Consider the following 21,042-nt stretch of genomic DNA (forward strand, 5'->3'; position numbering starts at 1 on the left):
ATAAAATTTATTTTATAAAAGTCTTTAATATTTTCTTTAACACCTTGTTTAGCACCTTGGTCAACAGTTGTTATTTTTAACGGTGCTATATAAATAAAGTTGACATACAGTATGTCATTGGGTTCTAAAGTTGAAAGTTGTTTTTGACTCCAGTGAAGTTCATTGTATGGACAAAAACAGGTGTCAGTTTTTTTTTTTTTTTTTTCAAAAGAAAATAAAATCTTACAGGTTTAAATTGATATGAGGATGAATAAATAATGATATAAATTTAGCGTTATTTCAAGTCATTAGATTATCAAAATTGGACATTGCTACATGGTTATGTAATATATAATTCATTTTGGGGTTTAATTTTTAGCTATATCGTGAACATTAACACAATATAAAATTACACACACCATGATATTAGATTTTGGTGATACCACCCACACTCTCTTATTATAAATGTCTGCTTCAGGTTAAAACATCTCAGTTGGTTAGGTCAGGAATAGCATTTTGGCCTTTCCAAATGCTAAATATATTCTTCAACCAGTGTGTATTTAGGATGCGGCATGGCCCATATTCTGTTCAGAGGGGACAGGTAAAAGTACAACAAAAAGATAGTAAATACTACAGCTTCCTAGGGGGCTACAGTATTCTAAACTTAGATGCACACACACTTAGCAGTTTCTCCAGAAGCTGACAATGGGCTCATGAGGCCTGGCACTGTAAATTCTGTCAAAGCCAGAAAAATACAGGTATAAGTTTGGAGGGGGGAAAGTCTTGTTGAAAAAGATTCTGTAAACTCCAAACTCTCAAGCGTGGGGGTTGAATGAGAGAGTGAGTGTGTTTCAAAACTCAACAAGATCCAGCTCAGATTCAGCAGGGCTGTCACAGTGCATGAACACACACACACTTACACACTTAAAAGGACACACGTTGCTTGGCAGGGGGTGTGTCCTGGAGGGTGTGTGGGTGGGAGCACATCTGTGACCGGCGTTTGATGGACATCTGTGGTGTGTGTGCATGTCAGTGATATGGATTGATGGTACATCGATGCCAGGACGCAGACAGCGAGAGAGGAATTAGCACAAAGAGGAGATGGGATCCCGCTGTCACCCTCTCGTCAAACACATGTTGGGCATTGCTGCTAGCGAGAGAGACATGTTTTATGTTTAGGATGTTTTTGGCAAAACCAGAGTAGCCATTTTCTCAAAACCAGTCTCATACCACAATTTTGACTTTTTTTTTTTATCCATTTATCAGTTTCATTTTGAGAGTAAACCATTGTTAAGGCATAATTTGTGAGTTAGATGACAACAATTGCAGATTTCAGTTTGATCACAAAACATTAACTTTTTTCTGACATTTTTTATTTTTTATTATTATTTCTTTTTAATTCTAATAGCTGCTGTTTCTTTGGATATGTTGTAATTTTCATGCTGCTGCATACTGAAGGAATGTACTTCCTCTAGTATGAGAGAGGCCTCAAGGGGGCGCTAGGGAGTCCTTGAAAATGTTTAAAGTCAGGTAAGAGCATTTTACAAAGAAAATTCCATGCATTTTATGCATCTAAATCCATATTTTAAACACAAAGAAGAAGCTTTCTTTCTATGGCAGTGCTGTTTACTGAGAATCAGAAACATTGCAAGGCTAACGTTTTTATATTGCCTTTAACTGTTTGACTGCAAACGATATATATATATATATATATATATATATATATATATATATATATATATATATATATATATATATATATATATATATATATATTCCATTCGTATTTTCAATCTTAAATTTCAGTAAAATCTAAATATTCTTAAAATATATTATATTAAGGATTACATTTTTTTTTTTACCCAATGCATTTTTTTCTTGTTCTGCAATTATTATTATTTTTTTATTAAATCATTTTTAAACAAGATATTTAATTTCATCAAAAAATGTTTAAAAACAACCTCCCTATTTTAAAATATAATTTATTCCTGTGACAAAGTTGAATTTTCAGCAGCCACTTGCTGCTCAAAAAACATTTTGGTTAGTCAACAAATGCTTAATAATTTTGTGGAAGCTGATAACATTTTTCAGATTCTTTGATGAATAGAATGTTTTTTAAAAAAACTGAATAAAAAATTGAAATCTTTTGTAACTGTTTATTGTGCTTATCGAATGCATGTATTAATTTGAAATAAAGAAATCTTACTGACCTAGCCTCATTTTACACAGGCTGTCAGTGACATTGCCAGGAGGTGGCAGCAAGGGAGTGAGTCAGCTAATTCATTTGAAAATGCTGATTAATTTAAAATTGAGACAAGGTGTTGCAATAAATTTAATTTACAAGGCTCATTTTACAATCAACACATTACCTGGGTAATGCTTAATCTGATATTTCACTTCATGGAAAACAATTCCATTGATTAAATGCATTGAACAGTGCTGACGCCAGTTTGTGAAATCCCTGTATACGCTGAAAGGTTGCTATGACAAAGATATTGCTTTCATCTTCTGACAACTGATGGCAAACTGATTATTTCACAAATATATTACTTGACCTGAAGAAAGACAGACCCTGTAATCGCGCATGCTCAGTCGATCACATGCATTAAGTGTAAAACAAGAAGGGCATAGCTTCATGAAAAAAAAAGTCGCTTGTTATACTCTGTTGGCTTGTCAGTATTGCAATCTTACAATATTGCAGTTATCGTGACAGCCCTGTACTGACCCCAAACTGTAACATTCATTTATTTCAGTTGTTTAAATTTCAGGTCAAAATCCCAAAGGGCAGTATCTCCGGTACTTTTGTGATGACGTTACTGTTATAGTTACCTGCAAATGTGAGCCCTGAAGAGGTGCTGTGAGATATTTACAGAGGAGGTGAGCGTGCTGTTATCTGTCAACAGCATACTGTATTGGACAGATGTGTGTGTCCATGTGTGTGTGTGTCAGAGTGAGCAAACCACCTGCCTTCTTAACAAGCTGAGAGAAGCCCTCCTCCACTCTCATTGCAAATTCTCATGAGTTAGTTTGTTTGTGTGTTATGATATTCAAAAAGGTCAAAGCCTTGGATGGCATTCACTCTCCCCCTGCATGTGGCCACATCCCTTCACTTCAGCCATCCTCCTGCTTTTTTTTTTTTTTTTTTTTTTTTTGCTGTTTGCCTTTCTCTCTAACACTTTTTTTTAGATTCCAGCACTACTTCCTTACTACAATTTTAGAAACACACATTCGCACACACAAAGTACAACAAAAAGGTTGTTTTATCAGAGGAGGATGGAAATAATCTAAATGTGAGATTAGATACTATATGAATCACTCATTTTTCTTAAGTGACACTGTCTAACAGTGACATCAGCAAATAATGTTCCCTTGGGCTCATTCCCACACCTCATTTGCAGTTCTCCTTGACCGCAGGACTGTGTATTTGGTGCAGTACTGAACTCTCCACTAACTTTCTCCTCCTCTCCTCTAGTTTCATCCATCCCCCCTCTGATTATTTCTTCCCTTCGCACTCCAGTTTATCCTCAGATGGGAGTCATCCACTCAGCAGCAATGATTCCCTAATTGGTGTTAAAGTCCCTTGTAACTACTTTTTGCATAATAGAATGCATAATTATGCCGGTGCACTTCCTGTGAGGGCTAATCGTTCTGCTCTGAGCAGAGCTCTCCTAGTTATTGCCATCATTAACATTGCTGTTTTGTGTTTTCTCATTGACTAATCCTAGTCAAAAAAGTTGCAGAACAAACAATTTGTGGCAAAGAGAGAGATGCTGTTCAGCCATTTAGCAGTTTAGTACATTTTTTTTTTAATAAGAACATTTATGTTTATGGGTTAAACTAAAGGTTCAGTTTGTCAGTATAAGTTAATGCAATATTAACTAATGCAGTATGCAGTATAAGTCATTAGCAATATAAACAATGAACAATATCCTTACAAAATGTATATATATGTGTGTGTTTGTGTCTGTGTGCGCGTCGGTTTTTTTATGTATTGCGAATTAAAATAATACTATTAAAAATGAAAATAATAAAGTAAAAAAACAAATAAATATAATTAAATTAATAGTTTTAACATTTAAATGTAACATGTTATGAACTAACAGAATAACTGTTAATATGTTTTTTTTAATCAATGTGTGTATATATATATATATATGTATGTAATATGTGCAGTTTTAATAAGTCTGTTTTATTATTGTTAACAGCCTTAAGATGGGTAATGTTTGAGGCACCTTCTCTGAACAGAAAAAGGGGGCTGAAATTCAGTCTTTTTTTCAGTCAGTGAGCTACCATTAGTTAGGGCACAAAAAGTGTTTTAGATCATCCACAGCATGGAGTTTGTACCATGCCTGAAATTAAAGATGTATATATACCCACAACTAAGCTGGCATATTGTAATATTACTTCTAATGGGAGTTCCCTACAGAGATCTTTGATTGGGACAGACACACACACACACACACACACACACGATTACATATGCACAATTAAAAAGTAGAAGAATCACATGCACAGCAAAACACACAGTGAAAGGGCCTTTGGGTCTATCTGAATAGCGATCACCTGGTGGTTTGGAGATGAGAAATGGGAGTGTGGGTGTGAAGTTAATTTGATGGAAATTTATTTTCATTTACTGGAGGAAAATTTACTGGTTTCATGTGTACTTTCCCCATTTCATGCCCACAGCATTTTATACTTTTTTTTTTTTCACATGACTGGTAAAAAGGTTAATATGGTTCATTTTCCTTTTTCAGCAAACATTAATTTAGCATAGTGGTAGTTCATAAATGAAATAGACGTACAAAAAAAAATACACTGTTGGGGGCAAACATTAGATTTCTGAAGCAGAATTATAAGTAAGCCTTAGTCCATAGGTGTCTGTCCACAGGTAGCTGACTCTGATTCCTATTGCAGATGAAATTTTGCATTTGCACAGTATGTTCACTACCATTCAAAAGTTTGGGGTCTGTAAGTTTTTCTGTCAAGAAATTAATACTTTTTTCTCTTAGAAAGGATGCATTAAATTTAACAAAAAAGTGACTGTAAAGACTTACATTGTTACAAGAAAATTTGGTAACACTTTCTGTGAAGTCCGTATTTATAATACATTATAAGGGTATTCTTAAGGCATTATAATAAATGCATATATATATATATATATATATATATATATATATATATATATATATATATATATATATTATATATATATATATATATAAACTTAGAATATGTTATATCAACTCAAGAATATTCACAACAAGAATTATTATACATCATAATACTTACGTATTTGTGGTTATATGTTTAAGAGTATGATTATTTATAACACACAATTAACACCATATTAAATCTACTTCATTTACAGTATAATGGACTGTATCATATATTGACATTGTTTATTGATAAAAATGTTTCTTGAGCACCAATTTATCACATTAGAATTATAACATGTGACACTATATGTATGTATTTATGTATGTATGTATGTATATATATATATATATATATATATATATATATATATATATATATATATATATATATATATATATATATATAGAGCCTCTATTTTGTTGTTTCATTTCAGTTTCAGTTGGTAAATAACACTAGTTATACATTATTTAACACTAGTTAAATAATACGAGTTATATGCCAACTGTTGTTTTAGGTTGCATTAACACCATAATAAATTGCACTTATAAATTACTTTAACAGTTTGAGCAGTTGCTTTGGAGGCTTTAAGCTTTGGAGCTCATGTGAGGTTTGTATGGTTGCATCCCATTCCACACCTCTCCAATAATTTCTGGTCTCTTCTCTACTTTGTCTTTTTAATAAAGTGCTGTCTGTCTTTACGAAGATATTTTATTTGTATAGCTTTCAACTGCTCTCTGTAGGGCAACATCACTGTAATGGGCACTAAGCCTATGTGAGGCGCATCTTTTTTTGGAAGCTTGGCTCTGATTGGTTGGATTAGCCTCTTTTCAGGAGAGAGTTGTGAATGAGTGTGACAATGTGAGTTTGTCAGAGCACAGAAGACGGCCATGCATAATTTAGTAGTGTAATGAATTCAGGATGTCTGTGTGTGCTTGTGTCGGAATGATCATGCTCTTAAGATGATGTAGAGATCTCTAAATACTCTGCCTTGCCCATTGAGAGTGACAGAGATGGGCTAGCGATGATAATCTCTGTGTGTAAAGAGAGAGAAGGAAAGTGAGCAGAAAGATTGGATGGGGTTTAGTTTATAAAATCTAGCATTGTACTGTTATATATATACTCTCTCTCTCTCTCTCTCTCTAATCTCTATATATATTATATATAATATATATTATATATATATATATATATATATATATATATATATCTTTGACATCCTCTTTCTCTCACTCCCTGAAGTATGAGTGATAAAGACCTGGCATCTCAGACTGGCCCCAGTGGCATTTGGAACTGTCACAGCCAGCCAATAAGAATCCTTTGGAATAGGAGGTTGCCACGGGGACCATGAGGGTTGCCAAGGCACCTCCCAGAGCTCCTGTCCTGCTCCTGTCACTCAAACACTGGTCCAGACAGGGGCTTGGGTCTCGGGGACACTTTTACGCTGGGCTACTCCTGTCATGCTCTCTTAGAGCTCGCCCCCGTGTTGGCACTGGGTAGCAGATGGGCACAGATATGAAGCTCTGTGCTTTAAATCCATATGTATCAGAGTAAGAGTACTGATTGTCAATCCCAGATCAACACTAGCTCTGTGCCAAAACCTAGTGACCAACTAGCTGCCTACTTCCTAAATAGCAGTCTTAACCATGAAGTGTCTGATTTGATGTGCTCTGTAATAGAGCTACCTGTAGGTATCAATGAAGATTCAATTTGATTCACAATCTTTTGATTTGATTCTGAATCATTTGGCTTTATTTCTGTTAAAATTCCCATTTTGATTAAATATAAAAGAAATTCTCTCTCTGCCAATGCTGTTGGGGGAAGTCGTGGCCTAATGGTTAGTGATTCGGACTCATAACCCAAAGGTTGCAAGTTTGAGTATCGGGCCGGCAGGGATTGTAGGTGGGAGGAGTGAATGTACAGCGCTCTCTCAACCCCCAATACCACAACTGAGGTGCCCTTGAGCAAGGCACCGAACCCCCAACTGCTCCCTGGCCACCACAGCATGAATGACTGCCCACTGCTCTGGGTGTGTGTCCATGTCAGACATGTGTGTGTGTGTTCACTGCTCTGTGTGCGCACTTTGGATGGGTTAAATGCAGAGCATGATTTCCGAGTATGGGTAACCATACTTGGCTGTATGTCATGTCACTAAATAATACAGTGCAGACTGTTATTCAAACTGTTAACTCATCTTATTGAACTGTTCATTAAAATAACCAGCTCATAAGTGTAATTTGTTAAAGGAATTATGTCTTTCTTTGAATCACTAAAAAGAATTGACTCATAAGAGTAATTTTCTTATGAATGGGAATATGCTGGCCTCACTCTGCTTTATTGCTGCATGATATTGGAAAAAATTACATGGCGGTATTATTTTTTCTGCAATATATGTTACAATTGGAAAAATACAGGAGTTTTAACCAGATGATTTAAAACCTCTATTTGAAAAGAATTCATTATGATTAGGGTGAATTTATAAGGAAGTGTAGAATAAAGGGGGAAAAAGTTATTTATAATTTAAAAATATTTTTTTCATTGAGAAGCATGCTTTTAGGGCTGAACCATTTGGGAAAAATGGGTGCTCACACTTTTATTCAAACTAGTAACCATAAAGTAAATTTTCATAGACCACATTTCCACAGTTTTTGACCCATTAAATATGACTATAACATAATAATAAAACATAATTAAATTTATATGAATAAATGAAATATTATAGTAATATTTTATAATAATAGAATAATATTGTAAATATATATATATATATATATATATATTGATATATATATATATATATATATATATATATATATAACATATAATAACAGTTTCATAACTTTAATTTGATATTACTTTAATAATATCTTAATCACTTCATTTCAATCACACCATCTGGCTTTTGTTTTGGAAAATGACCATCAAAAAAAAATATTCACTTTGGGTTTCAGTGCGGCGCTGTGTTCATTTAAAAACTGCATCATGAGGTGCACGATTGGAAATGAACACAGTGCCATGCATCATTCGCAAATCTGCAGCGCATATATCTATTTAATTAAATTAACTCTTTGTGTTTTGATAATCGCACTAAGCCGTATTGTGATACTGGTTTTATTTTGTTGCATCATGCAGTACTGCTCTACTCAGCAAAGCATACAAGCATCATTCCACATGGTTGATTTCATTTGAATATGACGTTAGCATGTTGCTAAGCTGATGGTGCTCTTTTAAACATCAGAATACATAGCACACAAATACTGGGTAAAAAGAATAAATTTTAAATTGCACGGAACTATTTTTTTTTTTAAATCAACAGCTTTCAGTGAGTGTTGAATGAAAATAAATGCTTTGTAATAGATTTATTCACCAAGCTTGTTGCTGTGCATTATGGGATTGCATTTTCTTTACAGTATACAATGCTCTATTAGATTTTTGTCTCAGAAGGCATCATAATAAGTAGGCTGCCTTATTTAAAACCGTAAGACGAGCACTTGTGATCCCTAAAAATGCTACCTCTGTAGCTACCCTGCAAACAAGCCTGCACTGGCCCTTTATGGGCCCACTTAAGCCTCTGTTATACTTTCCGCAACCCCGAGTCCGCTAGTGTCCGCTATGGTGCTATGGTGCGCGTGATGTAAAAATCGTCATCAGAGAGTGTGCGTGGAGGCTCTGAGTGGACGACTGCATGCCTCCCATTTTTTATGATCACGCGGACAAGTGCATCAGTAGGCTTCAAAAGCACAATTGCACATGTGCAGGCAGTGTGAAGAAGCTCCACAACAAACATGTGAACAAACAATTGCCCAGAATTATTGCACATCTGGCTGTCTTTATACTGTTTTATCGATGAATTGTACAGGTTCGAGTAGCTTCTTCAAACAGCCTGCACATGTGCAATTGGTGCTTTTGAAGCCTACGCAGAGTCACAAAAAATGGTAGGCACGTGCACACTCTCCGATGATGATTTTTACGCCACGCATACCAAAGCAGACATAGAAAGTATAACACAGGCTTTAGTGCTGGCTCTGGACGGGCAGCCCTCACTTCGCCCATAATATTAATCTACAACAGGGGTACCCAACTCTGGTCCTTATCAAACACACCTGAACCAACTAATTAGGTTCTGAAGGAGCACTTGATAATTACAGACAAGTTTGTTTTTTTTAATCAGGGTTGGAACTGAAATCTGTAGGAAGGTAGATCTCCAGGAACAGGATGCACCCCTGATCTATAACAGTACACCTGTTTCACTTTAAATACTTTTCAACTACTATAACTTAAGTCTTTGGGAAAATCAGTTATTAAACATCTAAAATGGATGCAGTCACCACATAACTAATGTCTATATTGTCAAAAATGTACAGTAGTCGAAGGGATTTCAAATCAATGGATTAGTACAGTGGTTCCCAATCCTGGTCCTGGAGAACCCCCAACACTGCACGTTTTTGGTGTCTCTCTAATCTGACACACATTTGAGGTCTTTGAGTGTTCACTAATGAGCTGATGAGTTAAATCAGATGTGTTTGAATAGGGAGATGTCTAAAATGTGCAGTGTTGGGGGTTTTCCAGGACCAGGATTGGGAACCACTGGATTAGTAAATAAAAAAAATAGAAAACATTAAATTCAGGTTAATACAGCAACATTTAGCCAAAAATGTAAGTACTCAAAAGTAAAACAAAACAGAAGACAGCAAACAAAGCAATGTAAGATTGTAGGATTTTGTCATGTGAAAGTTGATGTGTTCGAAAGTCTCACTTGTAGTACATCAATGTCCAAACACTGTCTGTAGCTGAAGTTGGCTGATAGCAAATGAATAATCCAACCTCTTGTAATGAAAACAAGCCACAGCTCTCAAACCCAAGACTCTTCCTAACCAGGAACAATCAAAAAATTATCCAGACTATAGTGTCATGTCGAAAAGAATGTTAAATCCATATTCAAACTGGACCATGATGTGGTAACCTCACCAATAAAGAGTCCTTCTAAAATGCATACAAATGCACTCTCTTAAACTCTTAGCATCAATCCAAACATAGGCCATACATACATGTACCATCTCTACAAAAAAACATCAGCAATGTGCACATTTAAATAAAAATAAAAAAACTCCTTTAGTCTGGGCTTGAAATTACACATTTCCCAACCAGGACACAGCACAATGTTTTCAGCAGGTGGGCATTGCTAACTCTCTCTACCACATGGCTTTACTTAAGGAAACCTAAAATGCTCTAGCATCCCTAGTGGTAAGGAAGAAAACTGCCCATAGTGAAAGTAGAGCTAAAAGAGAGCCGAGTGCAGAGTAAATGCTAATGCGCGACACCTACGCCACTCACTGGTCTCGGAGGAGGGTCAACAGTGTTGGACGAGAGAGGACCAGGACTGGACTTTATTTTTTGTTTTGTGTGCGGCAGTCGTCCACGAGGGGCTGCCGCTTTACTTTAATTTTGTGTTTGTTTATTTTATTAAAGTGTTTAAATGTTCGCCGGTTCCCGCCTCCTTCTTCCCGACCTATGAACGTTTGTTACACACATACAATGACATGGCTGTTTGTTTTTGTGCAAAGGTTGTGTCGCCCTTTACGCCACGATCTGCAAACTCATCTCCAACCGACTCGTTGCCAGACAAACCTTGCTAATCCACCTGTGTAATCCACCATGTGTGTTTGTTCATGTGTGAGCGTTTAGTCTCGGGATAGGGGATTGATTTAGAAGGGTAAACTCCCTGATCTGAGTCCCCAGTTAATTAAATGCCAGTTGGATTGGCCTGCAGACCTGAATGCTTCCTGTGCAGTGTCCACTCTTACACACACACAAATACATGACCTTTCTCATTGTTTTGCTCATCACCACCAAAGTGCTTTTTTCCACTGTGGTCTTGAGAACCAAAATATCATTTGGTAGGACCACCATATTTATGCGCATGTGTGTTTTCTGGTAAATCAGCGGTTCTCAATTCCAGTCCTCACGCCCCCTAGCTCTGCATATTTTGCATGTCTCTCTTTGCTAACACACCTGATTCAGATAATCAGCTCGTTAGAAGTGAGCGCCGTGCATGAAATATGTTCCCACTGACATGGTCCCTACACAGTGTTTATTTCTCCCTAATCCCTGAGCAGGGGAAATGTGAAGTTTACTTCACTTCGGAACATTTATTCACGGATCTTCGCTGTGCATCATACCTCTGTAAAAAAAAAAATACATTTTAAATTCATGTCTCGCACACTTCATTACACTTTGAATGGAACATATGTTCACTCCAACCTAGAATCATGGCAGTATATCCTGTGATGTCCACTTCGCAGGCCGCTTATGTTCAGTTAGAACAAAAGTTTGAAGCGATACATACAAAATGTACAGAGCAGAGGGGCATGAGGACTGGAATGGAGAACCGCTGTGGTAAATGATGCAGTGGAGGTCAATATGTGTTATTTAAAAATGCAGCTTTACTATGGCAGAACATGCCACATGACTTCTGTATTAGAAACCATATGATCACTGGCCTGAGATATATTACATTAACATTTATTTATTTGGCAGACACCCCCTGGAGCATCTTGGTGTCTTGTTACTGACGATGGTGGATGATTTAAAAAAAATTTTGAGTTTGAACCTACAACCTTTTAGTTCATTTAGAATCTGATTTTATTAATTACATAACTTTATACATATGCTAATGCTTTTTCAAACATGCTCGAAAAGATAAAAACAATTTTTTAGTTGTTACACAATAGCTGAGTAGTTACGTAAGAGTTGAACAGCAGCTGTGTTGTATCTCTATGGAAGCAGGCTATTTTACCCAGATGTTCCTGTTCTCAAAGCCAAGAGATTTAAAAGCAGAAAAATATGCTTCTTTTGAGTAGGGTTGTTTGTTTATGGAATGTTTGGAAATTACCCTGATTACAGGTTTTCAGAATTTAAAGAGTTGATTCCAAATAAATCGATTATTGGTTCTTAACAAAAATTGGAGGCAATTTGAGATGTTATTTAAAGGAATTTGCTTTATTTACTCACCCTAAGGCCTTCCAAGACATAGATAAGTCTGGTTCTTTATCAGAACAGATGTGGGGAAATTTAAAAAATGTTTACCAGTGGATCCTCTGCAGTGAATGGGTGCCATCAGAAAAAAGAGTTGATAAAAACATCACAATATTCCACAAGTGATCTTCATGACTTCAGTCCATCGATTAACATTGTGTGAAGTGAAAAGCTGCATGTTTGTAAGAAACAAATTTATCATCAAGACATTTTTAACTTTAAAAATAAACTGTTGCTAAAATAAGAGTCCTCTGTCCATTGTATTGCTTTATATGCACATATGCACAGATCAAGCACTGTTTACAAACAAAAAAAATCCAGAACAGTTAGTTGTTGGATTTTGATGTGAGAGGACAACAGGGGTTGGACTTTTATCTCTGTTTTTATGGATTATGTATAATGGTATTTTGTCCAGAAGTGATGGTTTAAAGTAAAATGCCTTAATGATAGATTTATTTCCTACAAATGTCGCTTCACAAGATATTAATTGATGGAATGGAGTCATGTGGATTACTTTTGGATTGTGATGTTTTATAAGCTGTTTGGACTCTCATTCTGATGGCACCCATTCGCTGCAGAGGATCCATTGGTGTCATGCCAGTGGCATCATTGGTGATGCAATGCAACATTTCTTCAAATCTGTTCTGATGAAAAAAAAAACCCACACTAATCTACATTTTGGATGGCCTGAGGGTGAGTAAATATCCAGCATGTTTTCTTTTTTTGGTGAACTATTCCATTTAACAGTGCAAAAGTCTAATTTACAGTATTACAATTGATATTATTAATTAAAATTGATTATCTGTTGAGTGTGTGATTCACTGAGGGTTAGTTCAACCAAAAATGAAAATTAGGCTGTGTTTTAGTCACCCCCAAGGCATCCTAGGTTATATGACTTTCTTCTTTCAGACGAATCCAGTCAGCGTTATATTAAAAATTATCTTTGATCTTTCAAGCTCTATCATTAAAGTCAGAGGGTGTTGCATTGCTTCAGTCCAAAAGACGTGAAATAAAAAGTGCCCTTCCATAAAAAAGTGTCTCACACGGCTCCAGGGGGTTAGCAAAGGCCTTCTGTAATGAATCGATGTGTTTTTGTAAGAAAAATATCCATATTCAAAATGTAATAATCAATTTAATCTACTTTGCGCTCACTGTTTTAAACGGAAGCAGTTCCGGGGGAATGGCGGATGAGGTCAGCTTTGCGCATGCGCTGCTCAGAAGTGAAGCACGTGGAAATGCAGCGGAGAAATCAAAACAAAACAACGATCACTAATTAGAAGTACAAAACGAGGATTTGTAATGAAGAATGTTGGAGGATTTCCATATAAGTCAAAAGGAGAGGTTCTTCTTTTCTTTTCTTTCTTTTTTTGTTTTTTTTTTTTTTCCTTTTGATCCTGTAAAAAAAACGCTGGAGACAACTCACCGCAGTGCTGACCCCATACATCATGCTCCCAGAACTGCTTCTGTGTACAACTGTTGGCACAAGCTAGATTAAAATGGATTATTACGTTTTGTACGGATATATTTCTCACAAAAAAACACATATATTCTACACAGACACCTATACACACCCCCCAGACCCCTCTGTCACACATTATAATAAAAACACAAAATCTATATTACGACTACTTGACTACTTAATAACTGCAACACCTGCTGACTGCAACTAACTAACCCTTTAAAATATTACACACTTAGGTGGGCGCCCCCTGCTGTTTTAATGATGTAACATATAGAAAGAGTCACTCATTAAATCAGTAAAACAGTCTTTTTGTTGAGCAGAATCAAATGATCCTGAGTCAAATGATCAAATGATTCCTGAGTCACAGGAATAAATCAAAATACTCACAGCTACCTAATAAGTCTCTTTTAGGATGTGTGGTAGTTTTGATAATCAAGATAAGCTCTAAGTAATTTCACACTGAACATTTGAAGTTGACTTTCGATCCCCAGTGTCTCGGGAAGCATAGAATCAATTCTTTGCTGGAGTAAAGAACTCATGCAGCTCAGTGACTAATCCACATATGTTGTAGTGAATAAGTGGTTGCATTTATATATTTCTCAAGCTCAAGGTTACTTCACAATAAGAATATGACATTGAACCATTATAAGTTTGTAACTGACACAACTTTTTCCCACTCACATTTTTAGAGAGAATTGCAGATGTTTAGATGTTTCTGAATGGACTACTTAGGAATATTTCTACATATTTGTATGTGGTAATGTATTTAGATTTTGTATTGTGGGCTAAAGCCAGTTAAAGTGATGTACAATTCTCTGTAAGCTACAGTATGTCAGAGGAATAAAAACAGCAGTAGCACTACTGTGCTATATTTACAACCTCTTTTAGTCAGTTGTGTACATGTGCCAGTTAAATTGTTTTCCTTTCAACAGTGTTTTTTAATGTTTGGAAGAAAAGACACTTTATTGTTCTATTCCTCTTTTAAGTCATGGATACAGAGGTGTAATTAATTATGTGAAGAACAGAGCACAGTGATATGTTCACTTCTAATGAATCTCTGTCTCTGGGCATTAAAGGTCATGTTCTTTTACCACAGTAACCTATTTACATCACCTGCTTTCTGTTCACAAATATGAGGTGGCTAGGCAAAATAAATCTGATTCAGGAACTGAGGATGTCTCTGTGTGAGAAAAAGACAGATATAATTTGTAATGTTCTTTGTTGTTCAGGTATAATATCAAGCAATTTGTCCAGTTGTTTTGTTTACTTTTGCCCCACTAATGGCAATAATACTAAAGTAAGTCTCAATACCACACAATTTTTAATCTGTACATTTATTTGTTTATTTAACTTTAATTTTTTTTTTTTTGCAGTACAGCTTATAAACTAAAGTCTGAGGAGACCAAACTAAGAAAAAAGAGGACTGATCTTTTTAACAGTAATCATACAGAAATCATGAAGATTTTTCTCTCTTGTTTGCATTTTGTTTGGAAAATCCTTACATTCCTCAGCAAAACCACTGACAACAGACTCTGAATAAATAGTAATGCCAGAACATGAGAATGGAGTGAGAGAGTCACTGAGGAAAGCTTGCAGTTTTAAGTTAGGAAATCTCACCTATTACTGTGTGTTTCCAAGGCCATTGAAAGGCAAATACTGTAGCTTGTGTGTCTATGTGTGTGTGTGTGTTAATAAAGTCTGCAATCCTCATATGCCAAGGTGATGTCTAGATGAGTCAGCAGACAAGTCCAGATGACAGAGATTTATCAATAAAAAATGCACATATCCTCATCCTCATATTATTATATACTTGTATACAGTACACTTTCTAAAGTACATACTGTACATGTAGCAGTGTTTAATTAATATGCATTAGCTAACTAATGTATTAGCCATTTTATTCCACAGAGCTGTACTAACACTGTGAAACTCTTGAAAAAGTGTGATATACACCCCCATGTGGTTGCTTTTCTAAAATTGGATGTAGAATTAAGCCTAAATATTAATATGAGTCATCTGCTAGGGATTTTATACCTGGTAGTAGCTGATTAATTATTGAACAGGTAATAAAAAAGCAATATGTTGTCATTAAGGGGCTGCATTTTCTAAATCAAAAACAAAAATGTGTGTTTGAGCATGATTTGTATGAAGTTATGTATGAAGATGTATGAAGTTATGTTAAGTGAATAAGTTTATGGTTGTGTTGTTTAGAGTGTTCAAATCCTGTGTTCTTGATTTCCTTAGAGTCCAGTATGGGGAAGGCATTAATTTCATGGTGGTGAAGCCCAGTAATCTGGCAGCGTGGGAAATCAAGCAAGAAGTAGTGCCTGGCTCCTCCTCCCTGTCCATGTTCTGCCAGAGGAAGGCCACCTCCACCAGTGAGAAGTAAGTAACATTATGATGTAAATCACTGCTTACTCTACAACAGGGGTCTCGAAACTCTGTCCTGGAGGGCCGGTGTCATGTAGAGTGTAGCTTCAACCCTAATTAAAACACAACTTTGCTTAACTGACCATATGCGTGGAGCGATCTTTAGAACTTCAGGCATAAAGATAAGCCAGCTCGTAAACTTCCGGTGAAGCTCATTTGATGTGATATACCGTATACAGTAGGTAGAGACTCTTGAGACCCTCACAGAAACCTCTCCTGCCTCGTTCTTGTCAGAAACTAAGCAACAAAATAATTGCAACACCGTAAATAATGATAGCTGTTAAACTAACATATAGTTTAATGTCATTTAACAACATTTAACAACATATAATTTTATATGTCAAGCCTGGTAATCCCAGGAGAGTACCTAGACACGTAATTATACATTTAAATGCTGACAACTAAACACTGTTTAGGCTAACGTTAGCTAGCTAGCGATGCTGTCTCTTAAACAACATCATTATGGTATTCTTGATAATCAATAACCTTAATCAAACACATTTTTAAATCACTTATAATATTTTAAAGCCTTTATTATTTCTCAACTCTACAGCTGTGCCGTAAAAGTCACTTTAAACAGGTCATGAACTGCATTTTTTATTTTATAATGTCCTCTGAGGCTCATTTATAATGTTAGTGTGATTTTACATCAAAAAACATCATAATATAGAAGTAAAAGAATATTTTCTATCCTGTTTTTGAGCCTCTCTGCAGAACGGTCTGTTTTTATAGGCGGGGCGCATTCAAGATTCACATGAAATGCCCACTGCTATGATTGGCTAACAGTTTCACTTATTAAAATAACAGATTGATGCTACTGTGACATACTCTGAAAACAACATGGGTCATTTGAGTTAAAAACATGTAAATACTCAGTATATATAACAGGGTCTGGAACAGACAATTCAATAGTGGTAAAAGCATGTTTACTCACACTTCTGTGTTGCGACGTTACTGTTGGATCCACTGTAGTCAGACTCAGTGCTGCATAATCGCTTACTTTCAGTTTCTCTGAAAAGCCTGCATCATACTGTCTAGTTTAAAAAGGAATCCGTAGCAAAGTAAAGCAAACAAACAAACAAACAAACAAACAGTGTTTCACTGACATGATCTGGAGCTATTTGCTAATTTTGCCTCGTGTTTACACCGGACGTGAGCGGCGCAATGCGACTGTAGGCAACAGAAGTATTATAATCAGCGATTCTGTCTACACTGGATGCGGCATGGTGTGATACAACAAATCCCTGACAGTAAAACTGATTTTCCCGCTCTATTTCTGACATACAAATGTGTATCAGTGGGCGGAGCTAAAGAGCCAGTGATGTAGAAACAGGTGTTGATCTTTAATATGTCATAAAGTGGCACATTCCAAAACAAGTTTTTTTCTCTGAGCTTGGTTTCAATAAAAGCTGTTTTTGAACTAATGAGAAAGTTTTGAGTTTTGCAACTTACAGAATGTTTTTATGGTACATTTGACCTGTTATACTGTATGTCAAAAGATCAAGGAGAATTTTATTCCTCAGTTCACGACCCCTTTAAAGATTCACTTTTCATTCATAAAAATGACATGAAAAAATGTGCCAAAAATGTCTCCTGGCGGAAAACAAAGACTTTTAAGATGAAATTGACATTAAATTACCATTATAATCAGTAGACGGCAGCAGAGGATTACTTATTGGCAGTTGCCATTTCAACTCCCTAGTTTTTTTTTCACATCTTGCTTTTGGATTTATTATGAAACGACTATTATAACAAATTTTAGTACTTTTACTATAACAAGTGTAGCAAGTCACAAAATCTCATGTCTTTTAAAAAATAAATGAATAAGCCCAGACACCAACAGCCTAGAAGGGTTATTTTTTTAAATACTTAACCAGTTAACTACAAATTAAATAAGTTCTTTATTAATGGTATAAAAATTAAATAATAATGCATTAAATATTTTGAAACAGAGAAATGTGACCTGGACATCCCATTTTTATTTATGCTCAGTCACAGAATATAATGTGCATCACTGGAAATTTCACACTATTTAGAGGTCTCTTTTTTTATTTTTTTTGTACCTTTTTTTAGTTTGTAAAATGTGGTTGGAGTGTTGAAGAGCATTGTATGAGAAATGATTAGATCCAAGGCTTCTTAATCTGGGCTCCTATTTCAGTTTCTGCCACTAACTGGCTCTTTTTCTTCCTTTGAGGAGAGAAAGCTATTCAGTGTAACAAATTCCACCTGAGTGCTTTTTAATCACTGCACACACTCTTTGATTGATTAAGCTTAGTGAGTCCTCCTCCGTGGATTTCCAGCACATTCGCACGTGTCTCCGACATCTCCTCTCCTTTCTCGACCATTCAGCGGATCCTCTGCATAATGTCGGCAGCCTCCTCAGCCCCGCTGTCCTCCTCCTGTGCAAATTAGCTCCTCGCAGTCCCTCTCGTCTTCCCATAGCAGTCACCCTGATGACGGCGGCACCGTTAGCACCGCTCTAGGTTAGCTCCCCAGGCAGCGCGAGGAGATGGGTTAGGAGAGAGGAACGCCAGAATGGGAATTCTAATAGACGTTTCTGCGATTTATGGGAGTCTGTCCTGATATCCAAAGCATGTAGAAATCTCCCAACGGCATGCGGAGTGAGAAATTTACGACCCGAGCGTCACCCTAAAGCTGTCATCGTAGCCGGTAATTGCTCAGCTCTCGTACTCATGTGGTTTTTATACGGTGGGGAAAATTGGTTCCTGCACTTAAATGCTTCTCTGATTCAGTTGCTGTGAGTCACACGCTGACAGGAAAGATGGAGGGAGAGAAGATGAATAATAAGAGAAAAAAAAGATGGTTTATTAGTTTATTCTGATCACAGGTTCGGCTGTTGCACAAACACAGCACCCAGTGAGAAGCAAAGAGAATAGTTGTGTTTTTGCCATTGAGTAAACAGAGGGGTGAAACTCTTCAGTTCCACTGTTCAGCAGCACATTCCATGAATACAGTACTCTTAGGTGTCCTGTGATTTTCTTTTAAAGCATAAGAGGCACAGATCCCATGAGTTGTTGTTGTGAAAATATTTAGATAATATAGTATGTGGTTTTATATATATATATATATATATATATATATATATATATATATATATATATATATATATATATATATATATATATAGTTTTATTTTTTGTTTTGTTTTTTCAGTATTTATCTTGTCTTTTTTGTGTTTAATGTTTATTGCTAGAAAATAATAGAATCATACGCATCAGGATTTTTATCAGATTTTAAACTAGAATTTAAACTAGATAGGCATGTCCCAAATTTCTATAATTTTTATCATTTCTATAACCATGATATACCATTTGAAAGTTTGGTGTAAGAAAGATTTAAAAAAAGATAATTATAGAAAAAAAATATATATTCAGCAAGGATACATTCAAGACATTTATAATGTTACAAATAATTGTAAATGATAGGAATAGTAGAATAGTAATTGTTAATAATTAAAGGGTTACTCCACCCCAAAATGAAAATTTTGTTATTAATCATTTACCACCATGTCATCCAAGAAAAGAATGAAAGATCGTCATCAGAATAGTCCATCTGCCATCAGTGGTTCAACCGTAACATTATGAAGCGACGACTATAAGTTTTTTACACGATGAAAATAAAAATAACAACTTTATTCAACAATTTGTCTTCTCTGCGTCTCTCCACATCACCTTGAGCCATTTTGGAGAACATCCACTGAAAGCAAACTGCATACGCTATGATGCAAGGATACATGTATTTTGGCTTTGATTTGAACGAAAATGGCGCATACGTGCAGCGCGACTGACACAGAAGAGTGTACGCTGCCTGTGTACAGCTCAGATTCTCGAAAATGGTGCTACGGTGATGCGGAGAGACACAGAGGAGACAAATTGTTGAATAAAGTCGTTATTTTTGTTTTCTTCGCGTACAAAAAGTATTGTCGTCACTTCATAAAGTTACGGTTGAACCACTGATGGCAGATGGACTATTCTGATGACGATCTTTCATTCTTTTCTTGGACCTTGACAGTGTATTTTATTTGGCAGTCAATGGAACAGTCACAAGCCTCCCGGTTTTCATCCAAAATATCTTAAATTGTGTTCCAAAGACGAACAAAGCTTTCACGGGTTTGGAGCGACATGGGGGTAAGTAATTAATGACAAAATTTTCATTTTGGGATGGAGTATTTCTTTGAGCACCAAAACGGAATGAATTTTGAAGGATCACATGACACTGAAGTAATAGCAGCTGAAAATTCAGCTTTGCCATCACAGGAATAAATTTGTACTTTACTTACAGAAATGGTCCATTGCATGTAAAACTCTCATATGTCCATCATCTTTTCATAATAACTTATTAAACATTACAGATCTACAATACAGAGTTAGTTAAGCCATTAGATCCTTTGTGTCATCCGTCATGACACACTTCCTATTTTGTGTTGTTGACTGTGTTTCCTCAGAATGCTGAAATAGCTTTGGATGTTTGCGGCCGGTGACCTTCAGGTTAGGATTTATCAGTCTAACTGTTAGAACTTGAAGAAATCTAAACAGTAAGAGAGTGAGAGGGAAGTGAGGGACAGTCTTACAGAAAGAGGAGAGAAGACTAACGCTCAGCGTATTGATTTACTGCCACACACAAGCAGGCAGAATGTATTTCCCTTAGCTGTGCAGCCATAGCTAAAGAAAATACAGGGAAATAAAATTAGAGAAGTATATGGGTCAATGAGAGCAGAGATAGAGACAGAGTTGAGCACAGAATGGTAAACACATGCTGGGTTTTGACCTAAATATGATAATGTGAATAAATGTGATCATGAAAACACAAATACTTTCTCAATCACTTAAAGCAGTGATTTTCTGTCTTCCATTGAATACAAAAGAAGAATTTCTGAGGTGCTATATTCTAAGAAAGTAAATGGCAGACACTTTTAAGCTCCTGATATGAAAAAAAAGAAAGAACCACCATAATAAGATTGT

General features: G+C 35.9%; 1 protein-coding gene across 2 annotated transcripts in view; it reads left to right on the forward strand.

Moving 5' to 3' along the window:
- LOC109059854 (transmembrane protein 132C-like) overlaps positions 1–21,042 on the forward strand; it is a 202,205-nt gene that overhangs the window by 90,918 nt on the left and 90,245 nt on the right. For both annotated transcript variants that reach the window (XM_042751195.1, XM_042751188.1), the window contains exon 3: positions 15,875–16,015. In XM_042751195.1, coding sequence (XP_042607129.1) covers positions 15,875–16,015 — 141 coding nt within the window. The remainder of the gene's footprint in view (positions 1–15,874; positions 16,016–21,042) is intronic.

The sequence above is a fragment of the Cyprinus carpio genome, chromosome A5 (genome assembly GCF_018340385.1).
Source record: "Cyprinus carpio isolate SPL01 chromosome A5, ASM1834038v1, whole genome shotgun sequence".
Classification (NCBI taxonomy): domain Eukaryota; kingdom Metazoa; phylum Chordata; class Actinopteri; order Cypriniformes; family Cyprinidae; genus Cyprinus; species Cyprinus carpio.